The sequence below is a fragment of the Falco rusticolus genome, chromosome 12 (genome assembly GCF_015220075.1).
Source record: "Falco rusticolus isolate bFalRus1 chromosome 12, bFalRus1.pri, whole genome shotgun sequence".
Taxonomy (NCBI): domain Eukaryota; kingdom Metazoa; phylum Chordata; class Aves; order Falconiformes; family Falconidae; genus Falco; species Falco rusticolus.
In genome coordinates this window covers 14,753,226-14,780,944 of record NC_051198.1, presented here as the reverse complement: position 1 = coordinate 14,780,944, position 27,719 = coordinate 14,753,226, and the positions used below count along the sequence as shown (strand labels likewise).

The following is a 27,719-nucleotide window of genomic DNA, read 5'->3' as shown; positions in this document are numbered from 1 at the left end:
CATGGAGACCAGAGCACAGCAGATGATGCGGAGAAAGGCTGTGGCACTTCCCTCTGTATAGACCTGGCATATAGTCTGTGTAATCCAGGCATGTGGGAGCCTCTCAAACCTCTGTTATTATCCTCACAACTGTAACTTGTAAGACTTGAAAGTGCCCCTAAGCCCCTCCTAAACATTTGTGGTTACAACATGGATTGCCTATAGGAGAGATTCTCTTCTCAGTTATAATATTGTGGATCAAAAGTAACATTAGTGTTTCCAGCTCTGCAGCAAACTGTGGACACACACAACTGTACGCGATCTTTCCCTGTGACATTAATACACAGGTGTATGTGTGTTATGTCCAACTGCTCAAAGATGTGAGCCCAGTCCTTATGACAGGCAGCTGGTGCTAACACAGTGCCTATGCAGAATCTCAGGCACACTACATTTGCCCCCAGGGATAGCTCTATCACCCCATAGCAGCTCCCAGACAGTGAGAAAACAGTGCCTTGTAAGCTGAGGCATAGGCCTGACCCATAGGTTTTGCACTATGTGCCTTGGCAAACATAAATCCCAGATATCAGACACTTACAAATCAGCCCTGCTCTGTAGGAAGGGGCTTGGAGTAGCAGACAATAAGGGATAGCAGCACATCAGCAGCTCAGTGCCTCTCTGCAAAGCTTAATGTGGTCACAGGAGAAGGTAGTTTCCCACAGCTGCCTGCCCTTACACATTAAAATGCTTCATTTTGTTAAGCAAATGGATTTTACGAGGCTCCTCATTAGTTCCTCAGTCTTTTAGCTTCTTGAAGTGTCTCAGTCAAATTGTTCAGACTGTTTACTCCAAGTTTATTTCAGCATGTGGCTTTGTGAAGGGTTTAATTTAAGGTCATTAGTAGCTCCAATTACTGTGGCAAAACACAGAACTGCTAGTGGAGAAAACATTTATTATCCGTATAACTTTTAACACAGTAATTTAAAGATGCCATTCAGTGTTACATTTTGTGCAGTAGCAGAGCTGTTTGAAGATGCTCCTCATTCTTCTCTCTTGCCCCCTTGGCATCTCTACCCTACCACTCACTGCAAGTGCCTCTTCTCTCATAGTTGTACCACAGCCGCTCTTTGGGAGGTTGTGATACTAGCTAGATCACAAAAATAGACTGAGCATAAAGAAAAAAATTGGAAACTCAGAACCTGCATTTTGACCATATCTACTCAAGTCTCAATGAACTCAATGAACTACTGGCTTCCCTCCCTTCTACCAGGACAGGCTGTTTTCCCAGTTTTGCTACAAGAGAAGAAAGGGTTTTTTTTCATTCTCATTGCCATCCCCAGCTTAGAAGGAAAGCAATTCAGGAACTCCTTGCCACAGCCACTGCCAATTCAATATGCACATTTCCTACTTCATCTTCTGATTTTAATTGTAATGACATATCTCCTTTCTGTCTTTAAAGGGAGTAACTTTTAGGACGAGACAGAGACAGTTTTGTACTTAAATCTAAACCCCAAACAGAGAAGAGTTTTTAAGAATTCTTTCTGTTGTTCAGTAACTGTTCTCAGAAAAAATGTCTTACCTGTCCAGTGTGGCATTCTCATGTCCTCTTAGCTTGTCAATGACAGGCTGAATTCCCAGCATTAGGAACTCATATCGTAGGTGTAATCGGAACTCCAAGTTGTCCTTAAAAATTGAGGGAAAACCAAGCTATTGGGTTCCAAAAGCTTTTAATCACATTATAAAAAAATATTACTTAAAACCTCAGTTCTTCCCTTTGTTTCTCTATCCTGACACCAATCTTTGCCTCTGTTTCACTTAAAAATGCAGTCCTTGTTTACCTACAATGAGTTCTGCATACCCAGTGAGAAGGACAGCATGTTCCATCTTGTTCTATAAAGTACAAAAGTTATTAGTATTTATCCTGCTAGTCCATTGGAGGTCCACCTCCTGCTTGCAGATGAACAGTACTGCAGTATTCCTCCTCATTTTTATGTTTATTTGTCATAAAACTACCTGTCTGGCAAACTTGACACCTGTTCAGTGGGATGTTACAGGACTGCCACAGAGAGAGACAAACACATTGCCCGACAGAGCACCTGTGAGCTTGTTGTTTGTTGTGGTTTGACCAAAAAAAAGAAAACCCAATGTAACAAAAGTAACACTTTAAATGAAACATAGTCAGTTTAAACTATCAACAAGACTCAAAAGGAAGTCTTTTTAATGAAAGAAAAACAACAAAGTGTCTTTTCTGAAGTGTCTCCCTTTGACAATTTTAAATTTAAACATTTTGAGTTTGGCTTCGAGTCAAAACAACTGAACATCGCAAACATTTCTGAAGGTAAAGCAAGATGTTTTCTAAAAGGCTGAAATCAAGGGGGAAATGATTTGCAGTGCTTTAAAAATAAATAAATAAATAAACCCACACCAAAAATACCTGAGCAATCATCTCAGTGCAAGTAGTCTATGTTATCTTATAAGAGTCTGGGAACGAAATAATGTGGAAGTCTTTCTAAGACTGATACTAACAATTCAGCATTATTTTCCAGAAACTACATCCACTCAATAACACAAGATTTATGACTTAATCTACTAATACTTTCCAAGGTAAATTAATTCAAGCATAACATTTTAGAAGGAATTTCCAGGGCAGTGACTCACCTCACCAGCACCAGCATTCAGAACAGCATTGATAAAGGACATGATGGCTGTTTTGAGGTTTACTTCATCTCGGTATCGCCCCATACTTCGGTCTAACTCATTCAACAATGTCTGAAACAGAACAGCAGGCTAGGTTAGAGGATATAATCTAATTTCTTTTTACATACTGTTCATGGGATATGCACACAGTCTTCTTTTGATTTTCTATGTATTTGCTTAAAGAAATAATTTTTTTCAGACAAGATTGTTAGCAATTTCGTGCATGCCACAATAAACAAATGAAGAATAGTGGTAGAAATAAAATGCCCAACTGATTCTAAATGGAGGAAAAACAAAAGTTCTTTTTTTAAACAGGCTATTATTTGAGAAAAAAAACAGATGCCCTTTATAGTTCTTGCCAACATGATCTAAGAAAGCAGCAGAATGATATCCCTCCTAGTCAGTTAAACTCTGTACAGTGAATATGACAGGGAGTTTACACATGTGGAAAAATAGCATCAGATTCATATATACTTTCTACTCACATCACTCAAGTAAATGTCATTATTTTCTTGGATCTCAGCAGGATAGCCTGCACTTATATATACAGGAGGAGAGAATTCTAAAGAGAAGCTGTCTTTTGAGGAGTAAAACCTATACCTGAACCTTGGAAGATTTCTCCTTGTTCCTTCACTTACAACCATTTCAAATGATACATACAATTACCTACCTCTTGGTCAGCTCTTTTAGGGATTTGCAAATAACAGGAATATCCCCTGTACATACAGCTTCAAAGCTCAAATGTGAATTACACGGAGCAGCAAGTGTTGCAAGTGCAGTTAAGCTCTAGTTTCCATGTTACAGAACCATAGAATAATTTGGGTTGGAAGTACCTTTAAAGACTGTCTAGTCCAACCCTCCTGCAATAGGCAGGCACATCTTTCAAGTAGATCGGGTTGCTTAAAGCCCAGTCCAGCCTGACCTTGAACACTTCCAATAATGGGGCATCTACAATTTCTCTGGCCAACCTGTTCCAATGTCTCACCACCAAACATTTGATAAAAAAATCTCTTCCTTTTATCAAATCAAAACTTACCCTTTTTTAGTTTAAACACATTAGCCCTTGTCCTGTCACTACAGGCTTTGTTAAAAAGTTTTTTTCCATCTTTCTTATAAGCTTCCTGTACATATTGAAAGGCTGCCATAAGGTCTTCCCAGAGTCTGTATGCCCCCCTATTAACCAAATAGCAGGGGTATTTAGCGTTCAGGGGGTATTTAGCATAGAAATGCTTTTGGTCTAATCTCTACATACACACAGATATTTCACAGATAATCTTGTGAACCATCAGGGAACAAAGGAGAAAAAAAGACTAGACAAATAATGATGGTAGCCTTTGTCTTATGCAGTCTATTTAGAATTAATTCCACTTGAATATTTACTAAAGAGGTTATATGTAGAAACTGATTAGCCATGAAAGCAACTCTGCTTTTAGCTTTATGCTGATGACCATGAATCTTCTCTTCAGGATCTTCTCTGATCAGTTCGTAATTCCAAGGTTGACTTTCCTTACTGGAAGAGTAACAAATTCCACTTGAGATCTGCCAGTTCAGTTGTGTGCATGTCACTCCAGCACTAATGATAAACACCCCACACTCATACATTTACTTTGCTGATGCACTAGAAAAGACAGCATTCTTTTTACTCTTCCCAAGAACTTTCAGCCATAAAGGGAGAATGAAGACAAAAATAGCTTTTTAGTGTTCAGCTTAGCAGATGACCTAAATAATATTTTGAAGCTATGATGCTGAGTAAGGAAGTTCGTTTTCCTTTAGTCAGTCTTCTGTCCCTGACTGCTGAAAGTGTCCATTCATAGCAAAATCTTTCCTGTGCTAGTCATTAGTTTCATAGGTCTATCTTGTTTCCTCTAGAAAACAGACCTCGCTATGGAGATATGTCTCAAGAAACAGAGGGAATACCCTCCTGTGCATTTGCAGGGGTAAGAATACCCTCCCTAGCTTTATGCAAACCCTTTTCTTGGTTTCATGTAAAAAATCTTTTGATCTGTCACACACTGCTACTGACAGCTGTTTTGATATCTGAGCATAGTATGTTCACTATCAAGCAAGCTTGATTTCATAAACTCCTTTTTCTTGCATTTTCTGAATTGCCCAGCTGGCATTTACAAATGGCTGTGCCCCTGGCATTTGAACTTCCATCACATCCATGATTTCTCTATAGTTATATTCTGATCAAATACCAACCCTTCCCCCATTTTGTTAGAAAGTGAATGAGTCTTACATAAAATTACATGAAATGCCCTACTGAGCCAGACTGATGGGCAGTCCAGTCCACCATCCTATCTCTAACAATGACAACAGGAGACTATTTAAGAAGTCTTTAAATTCACCAACAAAAGCAACTCTTCAACTTGACAAATAAGCACAAGTGAAACAAATGAGAAAATTTAGTTCTGTTACTGGCAGATTTGGTGCTGAAATGCAAAGCACATGCATCGTCTTGGAATGGTTTTGCTGATTTTCTTCAGAGGTCTCATTCCTACCGTATATTCTTACAGACATTTAGGAACATGCTAGAATCAATGCAACAACATATCAGACACAGCATCCAGACAGGTTAAAGAATATTAACAGAAGTTTTCTACCCCCTATTTCAGAAAGCTGAACCAGGAGTAGAATGCAGAGGGGGCCAAGCCAAATTTAGGGCAAGAAAAAAGATCTGGGTTGCACCAAGCTAATTGGAAAGCAGCACATCTTCATGCTCTAGAAGGAAACACGATAAGTTGAGGCAATTCCTAAAGATCAGAGTCTACACCCACACACTGTGGCTGAACTCCAATGTCTCCAACCCTTTGCAAATGGCTGAGGTTCAAGTCTTCACTCGAACATTTCCTGTGAAAAAGATTTCACCACACCTCTTGGCAGCCAGCTCTGTGGCCCAATTGATCTTATGGTTGTAAAGGTTTTTCTACTATTTAAGCAAAACTTTCCTTACTTAATCCCATTATTCCTCATCACTGACATCCAGTAGGGTTTCAGTCAATCTGCAGCAAACCTCAAAAGGCTTTGGATGAGCCTTGAGGGGAAGAACCAAATCAAGTGGGAATACAGGATTTTAATTTGTTCCTTGTTAGCTCCTCTACTACAATTCCAAATTGATCAGATTTCTCCCTACAGATTACATTCCGTACTGATGGTGTTTAATACAAACCAGGCAAGGGGGCTCTGGGAGGCATGCTTCTAATCTCCACCTTTTCAACTAACAATATCAAACTTCCTTTATTCCTTCACCTCAAGATTCAAAATTTCTAGCAGCATTGAGGAGGAAAACAAGAGTGTTCTGTCCAAAGCAGCCCAGTTAATATTTTCATCAGCAAGTGAAATCACCTCCTTTCAGACAGTATCTAACACCCAGGTTCTCTCAAGACTGAAAGAAAAAGTCTTTCCACAGCATTCCCCAGCTGGGTGGGTGTTTCAGATAGTGAACTAGGCTGGAAGGGCACTGGAACATCCTAATACACTTTTCTGGGCCAATAAAGCACTATGACTTTGCAATATTAGCTTGACTCAAAATATGGCATCTTAAGAAGTACAACATGTTACAATGTCATAACACAATACATTCACTCCACAGGAGCAATGGGGAAGCAGTAAGCATAACAATAATCAGAAAGGCAACAGCTTAGGGAAGAATAAGATTATGCCCCTTTCACAAAGGAAACCAGTCATAAGTAGGGTAATGCAGACATGAATGACGCTGAAATCAGAGACTCTTCCTTCTGTCTTTTCATAGCATTTTAGAAACCTCCATCTTCACAAGAAAAGCACTTAAGAAATATAATTAAAGCAATGCTTTCACGGTCACACAGTGAACCAGTGACATAATTACAGTAGTAATTAATTTGAATACATCAGATGGAAAAGGATCCTAGCAACGAAACCAAGGGCTCATCTTCCTAATTCCACATTTCTGCTTTGAGGGTTTATTCTCTGGCTTTCCAATGTTTTCTTTTGCATCTTTTCTTTAAGGGGCAGAGTAGAATTTGTAGGCAAAGAAGCATATTTCAAATGAAAATTGGATGAAGACAGCTTTTCCAGATTGTCTGAGGCAGGAGATTGAAGGCATGCCTTTATATTATTGTGGAATTTGAGTAAAGACAGAATACTACTCTGAAGAGGACAGTTTTCAAGGAGTATCTTAAAACAGGAACTGCAGACTGCCTGTTGGGCATTAAAGGGAGAGTTATTCCAGGCAGAAGGGCAGCATGAAAGAAGGGTCAGAGATTAAAGCAGGCAAAGGGATCAGCTCAGGCCAAAAACTGTGGCAAATGTTAGAAAATAGGAATAATGAAATATAAATTAAGATATAAATATAAGGTATATAATCTTGTGGCAAGTGCCAAGACAAAGATGATACGGATAGACCTGTGAACACATTGAATATTGGAGATATAGGGTGAAGCTGTAGTACTAAAAGGCATTCGAGTGAAGACTGAAGTCTCGACAAAGAATAAGACCCAGAGAATCTCCCATAGGTTTAAAGTGACTGCTCTCTGGAGTTAAGCATTAGATTGATAATTGCAGTCAGTAGATGAAATGCTGGAAATTTAGAAAGAAGCAATATTTGACATCAGAGTTTCCACTCAGAGTAAAATACAAAATTTTGTTGAGTCTTTCATGTTCATGAAGTTATAGCTATATTTTCCATTAACTTCAATTAAAAAAAGAATACATCAAAATGCAAATAAATTATTTCCAAAATATTTGAGCACAATTTGATTAGCAGTCTTCAGTTGGTGTGACCTGGTGCAATCTAGTTAAATTAACTGGGATTATAAGCGTTTGTATCACTTAGGAATCTCGCTAATTTGGATTTTTACTTTAGATACACTAATATAACATCGTAAGTTTTATATTAAAATAGTAGGAATTATAGTAGGACAGAGCCAATGCAAGTTTAGCAAGAACTGTATCTTAAGCCGCAGCTTTCCTTGTCTACAAAATCACCAGTTGCTGGGTCCTCTGACTACTGCTGCGCCAGGTAGCAAGAGTTGTGCTTAGAACACTGTTCAGCAAGAACTTCTGACATTCAACAAAACATGCCATATTTTATGTTACCGTGTCAAATACATGATCTGTATGTCACTCCACCACACTTGAACACATGTAAATTGAAAATAATCAGTGTTCCAACCTAGAGTTGTCAGCAGCAAGAGCTCATGAGCTCATGCATGAGCTCAAATTTTAGATGGTTACCAGTAAATAACCTCTGAACCTCTCTTCCTTCTTCTTACAAAGAGGAGCAGAAGCAGAACCATGGACCCCAAATATTTACTCATCGCCTTAATATTCTTCTGCAAGAAGGCAAAAGCCCCAAAAAACCAACCAACCAACCAACCAAACCCAGAAAATAATTTGTGTTGAGGAAAAGTAGATCTGGAACAGTATTTCTTACATTTACCTCCTCATTCCTCAAAGTAAATAGTGCTTGTCACCACAGATGATATGGAAAGAGTGGGACTCTTAGATCTACTGCAGTCTGCAAGAGGGGAAAATAAATCCAAAGACATAGTGTACGAAGTATCAGCTTTCATAGATGAGGAGGGATAAACTGATAAATTGACAGTGACGTGTCTGAAAGGGTTGAAGAATATTATCAACAACTGGCAGGAAGGCAGCTTAAGGAAAAGCAACAATGGCACTGATGTTGTCAGAGGTCAGCGTTACCTCTAAGTTATTTATTGGGCATTCCAATAAACGTAAGCTCAGTATAGTTTCTAGAAAGCCCTATAGTTTTTACTTCACAAGAACTGAGTTTGATTTCCAAAACAGAGAATCTGAGATTATTCTCTTCGGTATTGTGTCTCTAATTTGGCTACTGTCTTCCAGAGCTACATCTAGAGAAAGACTGAACAGTGCTTTTACAGTTCCCAGCTTTTCTTTTTTCCCTCCATTAGAATCAGTCTGCAATAATGAACAATAGAGCCAAAAGAATAAATTCCTACTCTGCACATTCAAAGCATGTTTCTCCTGTTCCTACAGTTTAGTTCATTTTTAATTACTTTTCACCAAAAGAATTCTCTTTTCTTGGTTCTGCCAGATCCCCAGTTGTGGGGGATCATTTTCAACATAACAGTGATTAGGTGTGGCCAGTCAAAGTCAACCAAAAGCTGCAAGCTCTAAAGAGTTCAGACACTTCAATACACTGAGTGATGCTGCTAGTTTCTCAAGCTACAAGAACACATCTTTAAAAAAGCTGAGTTTGAAACCTAAAGGATCTCTTCAGATACTTGCAAAGTCTGGGTTACAAAGATTTCGCTCAGGACTGGGATAAAGAAAAACAAGTTTTCACTGTCTTTCATTGTACACCACATCTTTGAAGTTTAATGTAAAGGCATAGAATAATTGTTGTCAGCTCATCCTTTTCTTAAAATGACCTCCTATACAAGTTACAGTGGGTGCTTCTCTTGATAATGAGCTGCAAGACCATTCTGAGACACAGATGTGGGAGGGTAAAAGACAAAGAGATATAACAGCCTCTTAACTAACAAGTCCTAGAGGACCAGAGAATTTTCCACTAAAATGTAAGGAAGACCATGACCACATTTCTTTCATCAGCATTTAAAAAATCTCCAGTCTTTCTGTTAGGAGAAAATTACTGAAGATAGATGAGGAATGTTTTTGGATGAGCCCTTACCTCCTCAAAATTAAACTCAAGCTATCGCTGAGTGTAGTGGAAAACCGCATTCCAGTATCTAGGCACAAGTGTTAGAAACTGCAAACAAGAACACATCCCTTCTGCTAAATCATTTTGGGGTTTGGGCGGGGTTTTTTGTTTGTTTTGTTTAAGAAAGAAAAAGAGAGAGTATCCATTTATCTTTCATTTTTTTCCCAGAAGGAAAAATATTTTGACAAAAGCAAGGATTTATGCAAAGCACTCTTTCATGAATGTGAGAGTTAGTAAGTATCTGCAAACCATGTACATGGCTTGCTTTTCTGCTTCTGCATCCATCATTCCCATCATACTCCCGTACTAAAGAATGGTGGCATATTCTTATGACTGCAGCTGTAATGTCTTCATCTTCCAGTTTTTACTGCAATTACTATTTTCTCTATTGAAATAGCCTCAAGAGCTTTCAGCTGAAATCAAAAGCCCCCACCTACCCATCGCACCCCATTCTGAGTCATGCGTCCTATGTGCCATACCTGCATATTGAAGACATACACCAAGTTTGAACAGAGAAGCACGGTAAATGGCGCAGTGCCCATAAAGGGATGGACTTGCCAGTGCCACATACAGGTTAATATCAAGCCAATATCTCCTGCATCCCCATCTCGGGTCTGAGTCACAGTTACTGAATCCCATATGCATTCAGTTCTAATAATAAACATAACGTTGGCAGCTAGTGTTCATAAGCACATACTCTTTCCCCATTCACTTTTACAGTCAGAAGCTCATTGTAGCCCAAAATCCGCTGATGCATTAGCGGAGGAGGAGGCAGGTAATAATGGCTGAGAGAAACCAGGATCCAGGGCCTGTTGGCCCAACACCACACTTACCATTTCACTAAGGAAGAATAGTAAATGGGTGAGGTTATCCCCAGGTTTAGGAGCTACAGCTTCATACACAGCAACAGATTCTGTTAACAACTTTTTTGTAAAGGTGCTCAGTTCACTAGGAAGAGGAACATTATAACAGCAGCCAGCAGTACCCACAACAAAAGCCTGCCAATGATCTACTGACCTACCTCAAGGTCTCTGAGAATGAGTTTCCCTTCTGTGTTCTGAATGGGAGTTATCTGAGCCAACAACTGCTAAGTGGTGACAATTCACAAGTTGATTGCTAAGTGGCAATTGAAGTGCCTCCACTGTACATTATTTAATCCATTGTCTCCATTATTTAATCCACAGCTCGTTTATTTACTAAATTAAGGGCTTTAAAATCACTCCAGAGGCTCCTGGAATCCTGTGGCTTTGGCTTTTAGAGCAGAACAAATCACTATCACCCCAGAAATGCCATCAGTTTAGAGTATGAACAGATTACCAGGTTTCATTTAACATCACAAACCCCCATTTTCAGGTAAAAGATAGGGGATTTTAAATTAACACTAATGACAAGCAATCAGATCTTGGGGGGAAAAAAAAAATAATGCCTTTAAACTATTTGAGGAAGTGCCCTTCCTAAAACAAAATGAAAAATATTTCCTTTACACTACCTAGCAAGTTTGCAATACATGCACTGTAAAAATTGCTCCCTGCAATGATTCATCATGCTGGGTATTTCTGGCAAAGTATCCTCCTTGTACCTGGAATCTTGTCCTTTCTGCAGCATAGACTTGGTAGTGAAGCATGGCTTGCAAGACTTTCTTGTGACCGTCTGGTACCAAGCAGACAGCCCCTAGGATCTCTAGCACAGCAATCTTGGTCTTAATGTTCTCAGTCCGTAAGCTCTGGGAGATGATGTTGATACTCTCTGGATGAGCCAGGACATGAGCCCGTCCTTGGGAGTTGTTCATCAGTGCCTTGATACACCCTATAACGGATGTGTGTATACGGCTCTCTGAGGTCTCATAGTCCATGCTCTTCAGAAAGTTCAGCAAACAGCTCAGGCCATCCAGCTCAATAAACCTGGTCACAAACCTGAAAAAAAAAACCAAACCCAAACCAAAAGGTTAAGGAAATAATGAATAAGGAAAGGAGAACAAAGGCAATTTATTCAAAAGACACAATATTATTCAACCCTGCATCTGTAAACGCTGTCTGGTTTTTAGCCTAAAATTCACAAAATAATTCCCAGGTATTTAAAACAAAACAAAACAAAACAACCAAAAACCCCCCAAAAAAAACCAAAAAAAAAAAAAAAAAAAAAAAGAGAGAAAACAGACTAGCTAATAATGGTGTGTCACATAGTTTCAGGGTAACTATATCCTATAACCTTATGGACGCACTGTTCTGTCACCTTGTTCTTTGTTGCAGTTACCACCAAACACCTGCTGTGGTCCACTCTAATAGCTGCTGCATTTTCAAGACTGAACGGATTCTTCCAAATTGCTACATCTTACATAGATGCTAATATACACCAGATACATTTTCATACAGACTCATCACCATGCTTTTAATTATGAGTTCGGGTTATCTTGAAAGCCATTTTTAGACTTTGATGAAACATTTAGCCAGTACTACTTATACGCTTCCACCTCCAGGAGATGGGTTCACTGACAGAGGCAAACTCATTACCAATGTGTCTGTCAGCTGTACTGACTTCACACTCTGATCCTCTGCTATACCTATAGGAACATGTTATATTTAAGAGAGATATGTTCTTCAGTAAAAGGCAAAACTCCTATAATAGCCTTGGCTGATTTTTTTGTTGTTTGATTGGGTTTTTTTAGTTTGAGGAGGTATACTGAGGATCAAACAAGTCCACTGACAATCTGCAATAGCAAAATATACAGTAAAAAATCACAAACAGAGGAAATACAGAATTACCCAGTTACCAAATGACACATTGAAGACTGAACCTATAGTAAGACAGGTTTGTTTTGACTACTAACATCACTAGAGTTCTGTTTCTACTATATTCTACCATAAAATTTGCCCTTCTTCAGGTTAAAAGTACAGTAACTGAGGATAAAAACAATATAGGAGAAACTCCTTGGAAAAGTTTAAGGTTTTGTTGAAAACCAGAGTTAAAAAATCCAGACAGGTCAAATTAGACCATGCAAACAGCTTCCTAGACAAATCAGTAGAAAAGGAGGGAATTATATGTCAGTTCAAACCAATCATTCTAGCAATGTTTCATTTAGAGTTCCAAGGCTTAAAAATGGGATTCAAAGATATGAAAAGGGATGCAAGTAATTTCTCTAGATCACTTTGTTTATGACCTGCCTCCTTTAATAGGTCATTCAGGTTGGTGCTCTTAGAATGTCTGAATGCAAACCCATGTGAATTACACTTGAATTTTCAGTCCACCAACATATACACCAACATGTCCATGACCACACTCCTAACAGCATAATGTAGAAAACCACCTCAATCATATGAAAAGTTGTTAACGGTTGCCACCTATGTAACGAATTAAAAATATCAAGTCTGTGTCATTCTGCTTTTACCTAGCCCCTCTTCCTCCCTGTTGGATACTTCCTAATGTACCGTCTTTCTCTTTTCTGTCCTTAAGTGAGATGCTATTCCTAATATACATCAGTAATGAAAGCACCATACTGAAAGACTGAATTTCACTGGTCTCTATTCATATCTCTGCGCCAGCAAGACAAACCTGAGCCACACATATATATCTCCTGCATAATATTGACTTGACATATGTACGGTCTTCTGGTGGTTACATCCCACACCACACAGGAATTTTTAGGGCTTACCTGAAAGTTATGCTCTCTGTGGTGAGAGATTGACCAAATTCTAGCTTACTTGGGCAGCAGTTTGACCACAAACATGCCAAAGCCTGGTGCTTTCAACAGTTTTGGTCTGAGGTTCGGGTTTTATTCAAAATTGAATTTCAAAGTGAGAATCAGAGTAAGGGCAAGCACACACAGGAACATGTGTGCACTAAAAATGAAAACAAGGTTTAGCTGAACCCCGCTAAGACAATCTGCCAAGTTTCACACAAATTTGATTGCACATTCTTTGGATGCATCATCTTGTCTACCCTAACAAATCATAGAGCAAAAGCCCCTCCGCCTCTAGGCCAAAGAGTGGGATCAACATTGTGTACCAGGAAATTTCGTAAGTCACTCGAAGCAGTTTGTTATTTAAACTGATTATAGAAAGATTAAATCTTAGTTCAGTTTCTGTAATGCACTTAGCTGTTGGTATGCCAAAGACGACTGAAATAAGTGCATTCATGGCTAAAAGAGTTGCTGCTAAGGGTGTATTTGGAATCAAAATAAGCACAAACTCAATGTGTTACCAAATAATGTGATGCCAATGACTTCTGAGCATTTTTCTAACCCTGGGCCTAAGGAGTAGAGTTGCTCTTTGCTTCTACAGTTGAGCTACTATTTTAAATTCTCCTCCTCCTCACCTCAAAAGTCCAGTTCTATGAATCTATCATATACCTTAGCTAGTCCCTCCACCTTTTGGGGAGGTGGGGAAAAGGGGGGGGGGGGGAGCGGGCTAGGGGAAGCAGATGTTTTGCTTTTCAGTTCCAGGAGTAAGGGAAGGCTTCAGATGAATAACTTTCTGAAGATATGGAGCTCTGTTTTCAAAAGAAAGCACCCTGAAGAAGCAGCTGAACAAAGGGTCCCTTAAACATAATTTTGGATGGAACACCTGGTCTTATGACAAGACAAACAAGGCACTATAACTTCCCATGCATTTTCACCTGTTCTGATGACCATGTGAAAAAAAAAAATGGTAGGGGCACAAAAGTCACATTTTCTCAATTAAGTACAATCCCTTTCTAAATTCACTGGCAGAATAATTTTTCTAGGATTGTTTGGATGAGGTCATTCCAAAAAGGAGGCATGCGCAGGGAAGTGGTGTGTGTCACAGACCTTTATTAATGACATAATGTAAAACAATGTCGGGATTTTCCTGTGCTCTTCCTAGTCCAGAAAGCAAACAGTAAGTGGCATTATTCAATAGGAAGGCAAACCCAAATACCTTCCCATTTCAGCTGGCATCAGCAACAGGAATTAAATGATGATTTTTCACCTTCCTTTTCCAAAACACTTAGTTCCCTATTCTCCGGAAAAGCCAGAATCATGCAAGGGAGAGATAAAGAAATGGCAATAGCAGTTTCTGGGCTAACACATACTCTCAGTATGAGGATTTGCTCAGTGTGAGGAGGTATGTGTCTGTACAGGAGAAAAAAAGAAGTGGGAGTTTAGCTGATAGGCTGAGCGCCATAATCCTTAGACTATTTGGCATTTGTATGTCTCTAAGTAGGGATGTGTATGTGTTTGTGTGTATGTGCGAAAGAAAACTTAGCTCATGCAAATGAAAAACCTTTTTCCTCACAATATACACGTGTGTAACTAACTGCCATCTTATATGTCCTGTATGCTGCAAAGTAAGGTCTTGTTCTAGACTGTAAGGTGTAAAGTTTAGCATATTTGCCAATGCATTCTGGCTAACACATTCAAAAATTTCAGTGTAAATAAAGCAGGGTGTGTTTTAATAGGTGCTAAACAAGCAAATTAAAGCCTAACCTCACCTCAGACTCACTTGACCAGTTTAGCACACTTTAAAAGGCAGGGCACCTCTTAGTCTTTCAAGTTTTAGAGAGTGCTGATCAGAATGAGTTAGCTAGCTCTAATAACAAGCCTTTCATCCAAATACAGATGTGGCAGCCTAAAGAGGTAATGACCCACTGATGGATTCCTAGTGTAGGGGGGGGGGACAGCCTCCCTATGAGACCTGATCCAGCTCAGGAAAGACAGATCATATGCTGTGGGTGTGCAGAAAGCAGGATGTTCCCACCTTGTTAACAGCCAAGGCTACACTGCAGCACCAGTTTTTGAATCAGGGGGCACACATAATCCTGATCACTACTGAACTGCTGAAAAATTCAGCATAACTGATTTTGCTTGCTGGATGCATAAATTGTCATCTCCAGTATACACTTGAATACAACATGGCTAAATGAAACAAAAATATCAGGAGGCAAATCTGAGTTAAACTAAAGAAGAAAAGCAGACACCAAATGGAGTTAGTCATGATTCAGACTAAAGGGGGTATTTTTCTGGGGTTCCAAAAGGTGGGGGTTTTTCCAGTCCCTTGTAAGTTTTTACTTTTGCTACTTTTCTGAACCTCCATTTTTGGGCACTAAAATACAAGAAGAAAAGCTCGTCTTTCACTGCTTCTGTCCAGCAGTTTGTCATCACACTTGTTTATAGTCATAAGTTCTTACAAACCTAAAAGAAAATGTGTTTCCTTACAAGGTGCAGATGTGGTTTTTTTGTTCTCTAAGGCTGGGCTTGTTCCTGCGTGCTGGGACATAACCTAGCTTTATTATTTCAGGGCAGCTCCTAAATACCAGAACAAAATGCACTTGCTCAAAGGGGGCCAACTAGCTGCCCAGGGATGATTCTATCACATTTTCTCCAAAGAGAAGAACTTGAGTTTGGGTAGGTCTGCTTCAGTTTTTCTTGTTGTTAGAACTGGTGGGTTGGAATAGAGGCACAGATTAGTGCATTTTCTACTAGAAGAGACACAGTTCTACAATGAAATAAAACACAGAGCCAAACATGCATTTTTTCTTCTTTTTTGATTCCTCTAGATCAGAGAATTCAAGCAGAGGAGCCTATTGGTAAACTATCAGAGCCCTGTGTACCGTTACCATTACAAATGGATTCCAGACAGTTCATCCTGTGTGAATTTAGGTCTCTCATTTCTTCAGAGGCCTGATGAAGAGAAGTGGGAAGGAAAATAGGATTTGATGTCCAAATTCCACTAGAAAGACTAGTATTTTGAAGGCTTGGGTATCATACTGCTTACAAGAGGGATTTGATGGAGTTGAGGGCCTCTCTACTGCAACCTTTCCATCAAGAAGAAATTGGCTTGTTGATCAGGCACTGGCATGCAGCCCATTTGGCAGCTAACGAATTGAGTTGCTGGAAATTAGTTGAGACATAGGACTTAACTCAAAATTTGGCTTGGCTTAAGTATTCAAAAAAAAAAAAAAAGTGCCCCATAACCATAGCTAGTGATTTAGAAGAGAACACTTTATAGGCAGTTCATAGATGCTTGTACTGAAGCTTGTTAGGGTTATTATAAACAGATGAAGCAACAAGCTGTTGTCAAGGGGATCCAGCAGAAACAATATGGGTCTGAGAAGGAAAACCTTGCAGGGCTTTGAGCAAAAGACATTCCTCTTTCTTCTCTATTGCCTTGCTCTCAACAAGGAGGCCAGGCATACAAAATGACAGAGCAGAACAGCCAGTGGTGGCCACCAAAGTGCTTCAGCTGGACATAGCAGGGAGGCCTTGCTGCTGTGGCTATGCTCGATGAAAGCTATCACTTTCACAGAATAAGTATCAAACCAGCTCTACACTAATGTGATAGAGTTGCTACATCTAGTCTCAACAGCACAGGACTTTGGTTTAAAATCTTTGTGAGAGTTGGGAGTTTGGCAGTTGTCTTGCTTCCATTTTAACATAAAGTGCAGCTGCATTTTACTGTGTTCTCTGCTTTAGGATAGTGATAGGCAGGATCAAACAGTCACTTATCCTTGGACTAGGTCTCAATATAGACTACTGTTTCTCCACTTCCATGTTGAAAGCACTCACCCTACCCACATACTAAAGTTACCAAAGCCTGATGAATCTTTATGCCTCAGAGGAGCATCAGAATTTGGCTTTGTGCTCTCTTACACCCCATCACAACAGGAGGTAAAAACTGAGCTTTGTGCTGATGCGTTCTACCTCACACTTGTCATGAGGCAAGAAGCTCCACGCAGTCAACTTTTTAAATGTCGTGAAGGGAAGAAGCACACCCAGCACTTAGCCCTGCAAGAAGTCTCAGAAATATCTTCACTTCAAGTTAACATAACTGCAATTAACATAACTATTTGAGATAATGTTTTGGTCATTTTTATTTATTTAGTTAATTCGTTTGGTTTGGTTAGGTTCTCCCACACACAAAAACCTGTTTACTTAGGCATTACTGAAGCTCTCTGAAACTAAAACTTCAGCATAGTGTGGATACAAATGCATTTGGCCCATTTTGGGCCCAATACAAAAATATTCAGAAACTTTTTGACAAAGTGTTTCCTGAGATCATATCGACAACTATAGTTACGGCTTCTGCTCAGTGCTCTTCTAAGTGTTAAATGGAAAAGGTTTCTGTGCTAGTTAGTTTGCTACTGTTCAGAGCTTTGTTCCCAGAAAAACAAAGATGACCCTCTCTTCAAAGACACAGTACACAATAAAGTCTCCTGACATTTCTCTACACCACAGTTATACATAAAACAGGAAGAAAGCCAAACCAGGTGATGTCAGATGGATTAGCTGCTTTGTACCAAACAGTTCACATTACTACAGATAAGGGGAAGCTTGAATTCAATTCAGAGCAGAGGCTGAAATTTTGCCCAACATGAATCAAATTACATGGGATGTTCAGGGGCCTATAAAGTCTAAAATCAGATCTTCATAGTCATTACCTGTGTTTGCACATATCTGACACAGAGTTTTTCACAGCAGACTGTCTTTTATTTTCCTGAAGCTACATGCTTCAGCATTAGTGCGCCCTCCCAACTAGGCAGGTTCAGAGCAGGGGCTGTAGGGCTCTCTGTGGATTGTCTGAAATATCAGAGAGGCTTGTGTGAGGTGAGACAATGAGGTTCCTGTCCTTGCCACTCTTTCCCGTGTCAGATCTGACCATAGCGAGGCAGTGAATTGCAATGAAAGATGAACAACATTACCTCATGGGCTGAGTCCGCAGAGCTGTCTTCAAGTCTTCAACTATTTTATTTTTCATTTCTGTTTCTTCTTCATCAAAAGCATAGAGAGTCTGCATCTGTTCAGAAAACAAGATGACAATCAGGAAAGCTCAGGCTGCCTGGAAGCTAAGAGACAGGCGAGGAATTATGAGAAAAAACTATCCAATCAACCCATGCAGAGGTGCCTGCTGACCTCTCACCAGGAAAGCAGCGCCTCAGCTACAAAACTGAATCCAGATGAAGCTGCTCATGTTGACTGGCAGCAGCATACCACTTTGCCACACTGGCTAAACTAGGGTTCTCAGGTTACCCCCCAAAAATCATACTTGCCAGTATGCCCTCAGAAAACTGTACCTAATTTGGAACAGAGATCTGCTGTGGTGATCTATGGATATGTGAGGCAAAGTTTGTAGGGAGAGGCAATATCTTTTAATAGACTGACATGGCTGGAGGAATTTGGGTGGGAAAAAAAAAAAAAGAAGAAAAAAACCCCAGACTTGTGTGTCAGGTTTCAAAGCATAAAATCTTTTTCTTCAAGTGACTAAATAGCCTGCAAGTACCCTGAATTACAGTTTATGTACATACAAGATTGATTTTTCTTCCCTGCGCCAAGTGTATCACTTATTTTAAGATACTGATTTGCCCTATAAAATTCACCCTTGCTAATTGGGAACATTTAGTGTAAAAAGCTGGAGCACCATAAAATATCTGTCCCTGTTTTTTAACAAGTAAACTGAAGCACAGGGAGACTAGATTTTCCCCCAGTATGCAGCTTGAGATAACTAGAGCTTGCAGTCAACTGGAACGGAAGATGCTGTGGGTCACTGTAAATTAGGGTGACAGACAATGAGTGGAATACATGCAAAAAATAAGGTTCTCAAAGTCAGATAATGCCATTAAAAAAGGGGGTATAACAGGAAATCAGGGCCCCAGCCCTACACTCAGCACCACTGCAACCTTGGAATGTGAAGCAAGACTCTTCAATGCCGGTTGCATATACTGTTCAGGCTCACAGCTTCAGTGTGTGACTTTTCAAAAAGTCAAGACTCAATGCTGGAAATTCTTAGTCTACAGCCATGTTTTCTTAAGTCACTTTAATTGTAAAAGAGAGAGGACAAACAACTCTCTTATTGGCAGGACTTCTTGGGGATATCACTCAGTGGTATCTGGAAAGCAGCTCTGAACCCTTCTCAAATGAATAACTGAGGTGAACTAGTATCATCTATCAGGGATCTGATATCGCACCTTTCTGTGGTGGAATGTGAGTAGCTACAATTATGGTCCATTACAGCAAAATATTTATTTTACTGTTTAGGAAGCATCAAAGAAAATCTTCCTCTCACTGGAACTTCCTTTAACCCTCCCCTCCCACCACCAGACCAATACCTCGCTACCCTTGGAAGTGCTCCCATGTTGCTTGCTTTTGCAAACCATGTGGTGCCAACACATGTCAGATCCTGAGGGTGGTCATTTGGCTACAAGCCGATGCTGTCTTATGCTGAACAGCTGGCACAGGGAGATGTGTTTAACTCTAGGGGTCCTCTCTCTGATCCACGCTAAAGTCAAATTCACTCAATAACAGAGCAAGCTATTTCCTGCCCTAATGGAATGACAGAGCGCTACTGATGGAAAATGAGCTGATGATGTTTTATCTTTTGCCAGCATCCCCCGACAGCCAGAAACATAAATTGAAATGCTTAAGCCAAGCCATATATGATCCCCCTCTTCAAAAAATAAACAGAAATCCTGAACAGGCATTATGGAATCTCAATGGCAGAGTCCTGGGGTGCGATTTGGGACTTGATTTGTATTTTCTTGGGTGACAGCCCATCTGGTCATCTTTCCTTTGGCCCATAAATGCTCCTTTGAAAGGCTCCCATTCTTCCAACAACTTAATTTCTCCTCTGAGCCATTGTGGGGGGAAAGCAAATGGACGGTAGGAAGGTGCTCAACAGTATTTTGTTCAGAGGGAAAAAGGCCCATTTCCAAATGAAACAAATACAAATAATCCTGCCTTTACAACAGAGGGTGATTATAGAAAACCCCTTTTCTAAAGCTGCAGGCAGCCGAGACCCTTTCATTTCTCACTCCTGTGCATGGCCAGGAACTCACAACCTCATGCCCTCACTAAAGACTGACTGGTCACGCGTTTGCATTATGAAATAGCTTTCTCGGCAAGAGTTACAGAAAACTTAACTGTCCCTGGGAGGCAGAGGGGAGGGCACTGTCAGTATTTGAGGCTGGATTTATTTAATGTGGCTGACTGAAGAATTGCTTTCCTGAACTACAAACTGCACTTGAGGACTAACGTCTGCTGTGCTGAGCATGCAGCTAGTTATTATCAGCTAACCAAACACAGTAGGAAGAGGAAGCAAAATAGTCCTTATTTGGTCTCTAAAAAGTGGTATACATAAGGGGTTTTTAACAAGCACATTTTGCATATTTAGCTTTCCAGTTTAAATGCATCACTCAGTAAAGTATAGCATCTAGTTACTTGATTTGCCAATTAAAAAAAAAAATATCACAATTTTCTGAAAACTATCATTCTCAAGGAATTTTATATGTAAAACTTCAGGCAGTCCAAGAAATTACTTCTGAAAATTTTGCTCCATTTAAAATGAAATATTTTACTTTTATTAAAAGCACTGATTAATTCCCACACCTTATCCTGATAGCTAATCGTTCCCCTAAGTTGCTGGGAAGGAAAATACAAGACCAAAATAACAGTATGTGTGAGAAAAGGGGGGGTAGGAAGGCATGAACTAGCTTCAGCAATACACTGCTTGATAGACCAAGCTTAACTTAACAATCTCACACAAATTAAATGAAAGAAGAAAGATGCAAATAAAATACATAGTGAAAAAGTAACCTGGATGTTCTGATTTTTCATGATAGTCCAAGCTATTTTTTAGGTCTTGTCTAAAATAATAACTAACAAAGTGTTATCATTATTGAAATCATTCCCAGTTCATAAACAAATACAGGTAAAATTAAAAACAAAATTCGATTAAAAAAATTTGTATTGCATACCTAATATAATACACCTGGACAATACTACTCTAAAACTTTCTTTTTTCAAAGAAAACAAATCAGTTGGAATTTAAGGTGCACCACATCTCTAGCTACATTAAGGCTGAACTAAGAGAATATACTATGAATCATAAAGTATGAATAGATGTATTTGAAAAACCTGAACTTTTAAGCATATAAGTAACATAGATGTCACCTAACCCAGATGGAGGAGAAGTTTATCATCTACCTGCTAAAATCTGCTGAAAGATACATATTTTTAATGTCCTGTCAATCTGCTCTGCCCTGAACAAATGCTTCCTTCGTCAGGGAAAAAGCCTTGGCTACAGTTGTATTTACTAATCTTGACCTCTGTCTCATACTCTCAACTGAGCCATCTCTCCAGAAAAGCTGGATCTGCAACCACTGTTCACCTGCAAGTCTCTCTGTGGAAAAGCATACACAGACAAGCTCATAAAAGCGACATGGTGCTGTCAGAAGTTTTCCTCCCCAGTAAAGTGAAGGTTCTGTTTATTTGTGCTGCCAAGCAGACTGTCATGGGGTGAGGAGGGCAGGAGCCAGGGAGGTTTCTTTACATGTGGTATTTGAAGGGCAGCTGCTCCATTTTTAAGAAAAGAAGTTTTGTGTGTTGATGAATCAGCAGATGACAATGACCTTGATAATGGAAATGGTCTCTAATTGTGGGTGTGCAACCTGTATTATTTATAGCATGCAGACATCAGAGGACTGAGCAAATTTGGAGGCTCCTTCTTCTAAAGTAGACATCATTAGCAGCTGTCTCTTCCTTTTAAGGGCTGGTCTAGAAGACAGTCTACCAACGATCTGCTTGGCCCCTTTTAGTCAGGCTACCTGAAGGATGGGACGGTCCCTCCACAGGAATTGCACACTACAGACTAATAAAGAGATCCACTTTTATTGTCATACACACTTCTGAGAACTGGGTTTAAAAACTACTGCAGTCAAAAAAGTCAGAGCAACAGAAATAATTGTGGGAACAGAACTGTGCCTAAAATGCACAGCTTTTTGAACTGGACCAGGAATCTGTGACCTAAAGTGCTACCTAACATAGTGGTCTCAGGTTACAAGTAGGGAATGTCAAACACGTCAGAAATCACCACATTGCTCTCAAGCATAATCTATGAGAGGCAGATATGATGGGTAATACTGTAGCGTGTCTTTTGAGAAAATGATCCCTGAGCACAGGGGCCTTGGCCTGCTGAAATCCACAGAAAGATACTTAATGATATCGGCAGGATAAGGGGGCCATTCCATCTTATTGGAGGGTGGGAAGAACTTTTTTGCCAAGCTAGTATATAAAAAAGAAATTAATAATTAAGAGCATATAGAAAAGGACATGAAAGCTGTGAGTGAAAAGATTCTTATGCCATTAATTCACAGGAGACACAAAGATTAAATTTTATTAAAAAAACGGGATTTAAGGCATGTTAAACTAACGCTTCTGTGATTATTGCTACCATTTCAACTCTAATACTTCTTGTAGTATTTCTAATTAAAATATTATAATACCTGATAGTGCCCTAGAGACACAAGCTGAAATAGACTGGACAGTGTCAGGAAGCAACATAAAACATGTTTTTCTTTCACTAGTTCTGAGCCAACTACACTTGGATGCATTTTTAAAAAAACAACAACACAAAAACAAAAACCCCACCACTAAATTTAGGACTGAAAATATAAGGGACCCAAAATAACCATTTGAAAGTTAAGAATCTCAGAGGTCTAAATAATAATGAATAGAACATGTATTTTAAAGTATGTTGGAACTGGTTCTCAGCTGTATTACTCCAGTTTTCCACTGTGAAATCAAGTCAACTAAGTTTCACCTGCCTAAAAACAAAGCAACAAAGTGGTAAATCAGAAGCAAGGGTTTTAACCCCAGTGCGTCTTCTCAACACTTAAAACATCGGAGTAAATCATAAGGCTTGAAGCCAAAAAAAAGTTATCAATCATTCAGTGCTGAGGCAAACAACATTACCAGGGCTGGTGTTTATTGGTGCTCTTAAAACATGTTTAAAATTAGAAGCATAGGCCAAAATATAGTCTCATTCCATGGAACTGCTCCAGATTTGCAATAGTGGTGTGTACATATTCACTCCAGGTTTACATCAAAATCATTTAAAAACTAATCCAAAAGTCACTGAAATCAATGGAAAAACTTTCTCCAGATTCAAGAGGCCTTGGATCAAATCCTACCAGAAGTATTTGGCTCAGTGACATTGCAAGGTTTTATACTTATTTTTTTCCTTAATGGCCCTCATAGAGCAAATTTGTTTAGTCAGGAAATCAAAGCACAGTGCCATGCCAGTCACAAAAGCTCAACCTTTTTTCTCAAAACAAGTCCATATTCTTTCTACTCCATTACTCTGCCCTAAGAAAATTGGCATGAAAAAAGGTGATCATGTTGTTAGTTCATGACTCACAGTAGAAAGCAGCTTGTCTTTTATCCTCTTACAGTGAGTTATAATAACTTGTAAACCTTGATTTTTTTTTTTTTACTGAGCAAGACATATTTCACCGTGAAGAATGCATTAGTAAGTACTGACACATATAGCATTCATTAAGGCATTATTTAGATGAAATTATTTTATAGCTCATAACCATGATACAAAAGGTGCAGAGAAGCCTTTAGAAATCAAACATAAAATGTAAGTAAATAAACAAACTTATGATGCAGGAAAAGAATTCTACCATCACTTCTGCACAACTGCCAAAAAAAGCTGAGTATACATTGCATATGAATAATTGCAGGCAAAATTTTACTATAAAAACAGTAAAAGGATCAAATTTCAAAATAAAAGATCTGCCATATCAAAGGAGATCAGTAGACACTACATGCAGGTGTTCTGCTTCTGCTGGTGACCAGCTCTACTGGATGCTTCAGATGAAGAGACATATTACACAGTTATTGAACAAAGGTAATTAAAAAGTTTTCCTCAAATATCTTGTTGACCTGTACTGATGTCTAAGGTGTTACAGCCTTATGTTTCTCTATTTATCTGCTCTTATATAATTGGATATTATTTTACACAAACAACTACCTTTCCTTTAATTCTTCTGCTAAACTAATAACCTCAGTGTTATTTTGTAGGTTAATTAGAAATCAATTTGAAACCATACAACAAAGCAAAACTTTACGTGTTTTTCAAATAGTTGCTTTTCTGATTCATCAAATATTATTTTGGATTTTCACTCCAGTATCTAATTTGATTGCCTTCAGTGCTCAGTATTGCAGAAATAAAACCTGAAAATGTTTATGGTGTTTTCTAATCTATTCTTCTGCTAGAGCAGGGCTCTTTCTTAATACAGATACTCATCTTCTTTCAGAAGTTCTATTTTAAATCAGTCATGCATTTGGGCTAACATTCTTCTCCTTTGGGAACTTCCACCTAAAGAAACACATCTTTATGGTAGGAAGTCTTCCCTGCTTTGCAGGAAAGGTAACTTACTGCTGCCATTGAATTGATGCGGTCAATGTAGTAATCTGGCCAGCTGGTAGCAAGTTTATTAGGATCTTCTTGTTCCTGGAACAGAAAGTTAAACAAGGTTACACAAGGAGCCTTTACAGGATGAAATGCCACTGTAGAACCACCTGGGATTCTTCACTGCACTGCTTTTTACGGTGGTATCTCCCCCCACATGCACATAAATGTGTGGCACTTATTACAAACATTTCTGAAAGTGTAATGTTAGCACTATCACCATGGTGTGTAAGATTAAAAAGAATCCCCTTCAGCTAAGGTTATTAAACACAGAATAATAACGTTTGATGGAGACACAGTTATCCTAGGCATCTAAGCAGCAACCCTCATTCCCTTAAAAAATACTGTGTTTCCAAGTAGAAGGATAGCTCCTTTACAGATAATGGGTTTATATTTTGTAGCTTTATATTGACAACCTTACAAATTATTTTGCCTCTCTACTGCTAGACCAATGGTGGGATTCACTGAAGGGGTTTAACATCTGCTATGGAGAAAAAAACCACCACTAAAATCAAGTCAAGGAACCTGAAAAGAAGCCAAAAGACTGCCTCATTTCAATGTGGTAAACCAAAAAGAAGGTTAGATTGGACATTAGGAAGTATTTCTTTACTGAGAGGATGGTCAAAGACTACAACAGGCTTCCTGGAGAGGTGGTCAATGCCCCAAGCCTGTCAGCATTTAAGAGGCATTTGGACAATGCCCTTAATAACAAGTTTTAGCTTTTGGTCAGCCCTGAAGTGGTCAGGCAGTTGGACTAGATGATCAGTATAGGTCCCTTCCAACTGAAATATTCTATTCTAAAAAGTTAAGCACAACCTCAGAACACCCAAGGAAACAGAACAGCACCCCCTCAATTACAGTAGGAGCAGTATTAATCCTTCTATTCCTACTTCCCAAATAATCCACCTGAAATCATCTTCGCTAGACTAAGCTCAATCAACCTCAACTTCCAAAAGAAGACCTACCCCTACTTAGGAACCAATTCTTTCTTGTTCCTGGGCTGCTCAATGAAAATGAGATTTTATTCTAATGGGTCTATTCATTTCTAGGTAAGTGTAACAGTCACTGGCAAAATAAGGATTGGTTTCTAGGATTCTAATTTCCCATTATAAACTACGAATAACTCATATTAAGACTCCTAGCAGATGGTAAGAGATTACCACTTGACTAAGGACATCTAAGGATGTCCAGTGATGTATGAACACTCTGTGGATCTCACCAATGTTTTCTACATATGAATGCTTACTTATACTAGAAAAGTTACTCTGGAAGATATACAGAACAATATTAAATGTTTAGGTCTATCATAGAACCTTAGCTATTCCAGAACTGTTTGATTTAAAGATGAGAAATAGCTCTACATGCCCCCTGCTGAGCCACATTCAGAAAACACCTTGTTAGCTGACAGGTTCCTGCCAGGCCACATACCAACACATTGCAACAATTCTGCACAAATCAGAATTACTAAATGAGTATCTCCATTCACGATACTGACAAAACAGATTTGTCCCCATCTAGCAAAGGACTGCAGTACAGGCACATCCTAGACAGATCACAACTCTTTATTCAGCTCTTGCATCCAGCTGAACTATTAAAAAGAGCAGAAGACTTAAACAAACCATCACATAGTAACTACCTCTATATGAAATATATGAGAGGCTGACAAAGTGGCAGGAGATAGCAATTACATCCACAGCTGCCATGCACTCACCACCTCATGATAATAAATGGTGAATTAAGAACAAGGTGACTTTCTCAAATTGAGTGAGAAGTTCTACTGCTTTTCCTTTCTTCCCTTTCCTGGCCAGAGTCAGCAGGAATCTGATGGACCCAAATCTATGTCAAATGGCACATTACAGAAATATGCAACTCCCTACAAATAGTCAGTTAGAATTGCCACACCATGTTATTGGCAAACTGTCTTTTGCTGCCCCTTTTCTATGTAGAATATCTAGTGGCAATGATAACCTTGACAATGGTTTCTCACTTGGCAGACCTTAACCTCCTGTGCAAATGTCAATATATGACCTTGTTGATGGAAAAATAAAGAATACAATACATAAATACAGCATTGCTTTTATAAGATAATCTTATCATCCCCAAAGAAAACAATATAGATGGGAAGCTAATCCAGAGGTAGTGAAGTAAGGTCAATTTGCAAGGAACCAAGGTGAACCACCAATATGAAATACAAAGTATGCTTATATGCCCTTCTGATTTTTTTCTCTGCACAGAATTATAAAAGTCCAAGTGACAGCTATAATTGTTTCAGAGTACAGGCGACAAGAACATTATCAGAACAAGGAATATGTCTGTTCCCTGTAGATCCATCCTTTACATCCCAAATTAAGCTACAATACTTTTTCTCCTGAAAATTATTTAGAGAAAAGAAAAAGGTACAGATGCTGGAATGCTGCAACTAACCTTTCTAGATATCTAGTTTAGACATTCAGGCTGAAAAGCATCAGGATAGATACACTAAAAAAATCAGCATTGTGAATAATTTCCTACCTGAACCCAAACCATTAGACATTTCACAATCAGAACGAAGCATAAGATGACTCTGATCCCCTAACATACGTCTTTAGCTTGGCAAATAAGATAAGGTCCTTGGTATACCCTGCATTTGACCATTCTCCATCCACTACAAATTGGTCTGAACTCTGAGTCTGTGTGTCTTATGCTTTGGTTTTGTTTTTAATTAGAATTGGGAGAAAATTGGTTTCAGTGGAACACAACAAGTGTAAGCTTTTTTTCCTGAGCTAAAGCCCAGACTGAAGCTGTACATTGCTGAGGTTAAAAAAGTTTTAGCGGATACTCCACTAAGCATTCCCCACTTTCTGAAATTATTTCAGCCCAGAAGCATATTAAGCAGAAAAGTCCACCTAATTTCAGTGGTCCTCCACATTCCTTGCTCAGACCAGAATTTCATGGCTGTCCACGTATGCTTTACTTCACTGGAATAAATGTGATTATGTACTTAAAACCTGGCACACTATTTCTTTTATGAAGCCCCAGAAAGCTACTTATACTTGGGATGAACATGTAGATTTTTATTCAGCCCCATGAAATCATTAGGTGGCACACTGCTATTTATAGCGATCACCTGGGCAACATTTTCAAAAGAGGGACAAGTTCACATCTGTAGCATTAGAGCCACC

The 27,719-nt window shown here is 39.1% G+C and overlaps 1 protein-coding gene across 4 annotated transcripts in view; it reads right to left on the bottom strand.

Annotated features, from left to right (window-relative positions):
* DAAM2 (dishevelled associated activator of morphogenesis 2) overlaps nucleotides 1-27,719 on the bottom strand; it is a 206,246-nt gene that overhangs the window by 57,048 nt on the left and 121,479 nt on the right. For all 4 annotated transcript variants that reach the window (XM_037405734.1, XM_037405735.1, XM_037405732.1 and 1 more), the window contains 5 exons: nucleotides 24,526-24,600; nucleotides 18,011-18,105; nucleotides 10,938-11,271; nucleotides 2,635-2,745; nucleotides 1,556-1,659 (listed from right to left, as the gene is read on the bottom strand). In XM_037405734.1, coding sequence (XP_037261631.1) covers nucleotides 1,556-1,659; nucleotides 2,635-2,745; nucleotides 10,938-11,271; nucleotides 18,011-18,105; nucleotides 24,526-24,600 — 719 coding nt within the window. The remainder of the gene's footprint in view (nucleotides 1-1,555; nucleotides 1,660-2,634; nucleotides 2,746-10,937; nucleotides 11,272-18,010; nucleotides 18,106-24,525; nucleotides 24,601-27,719) is intronic.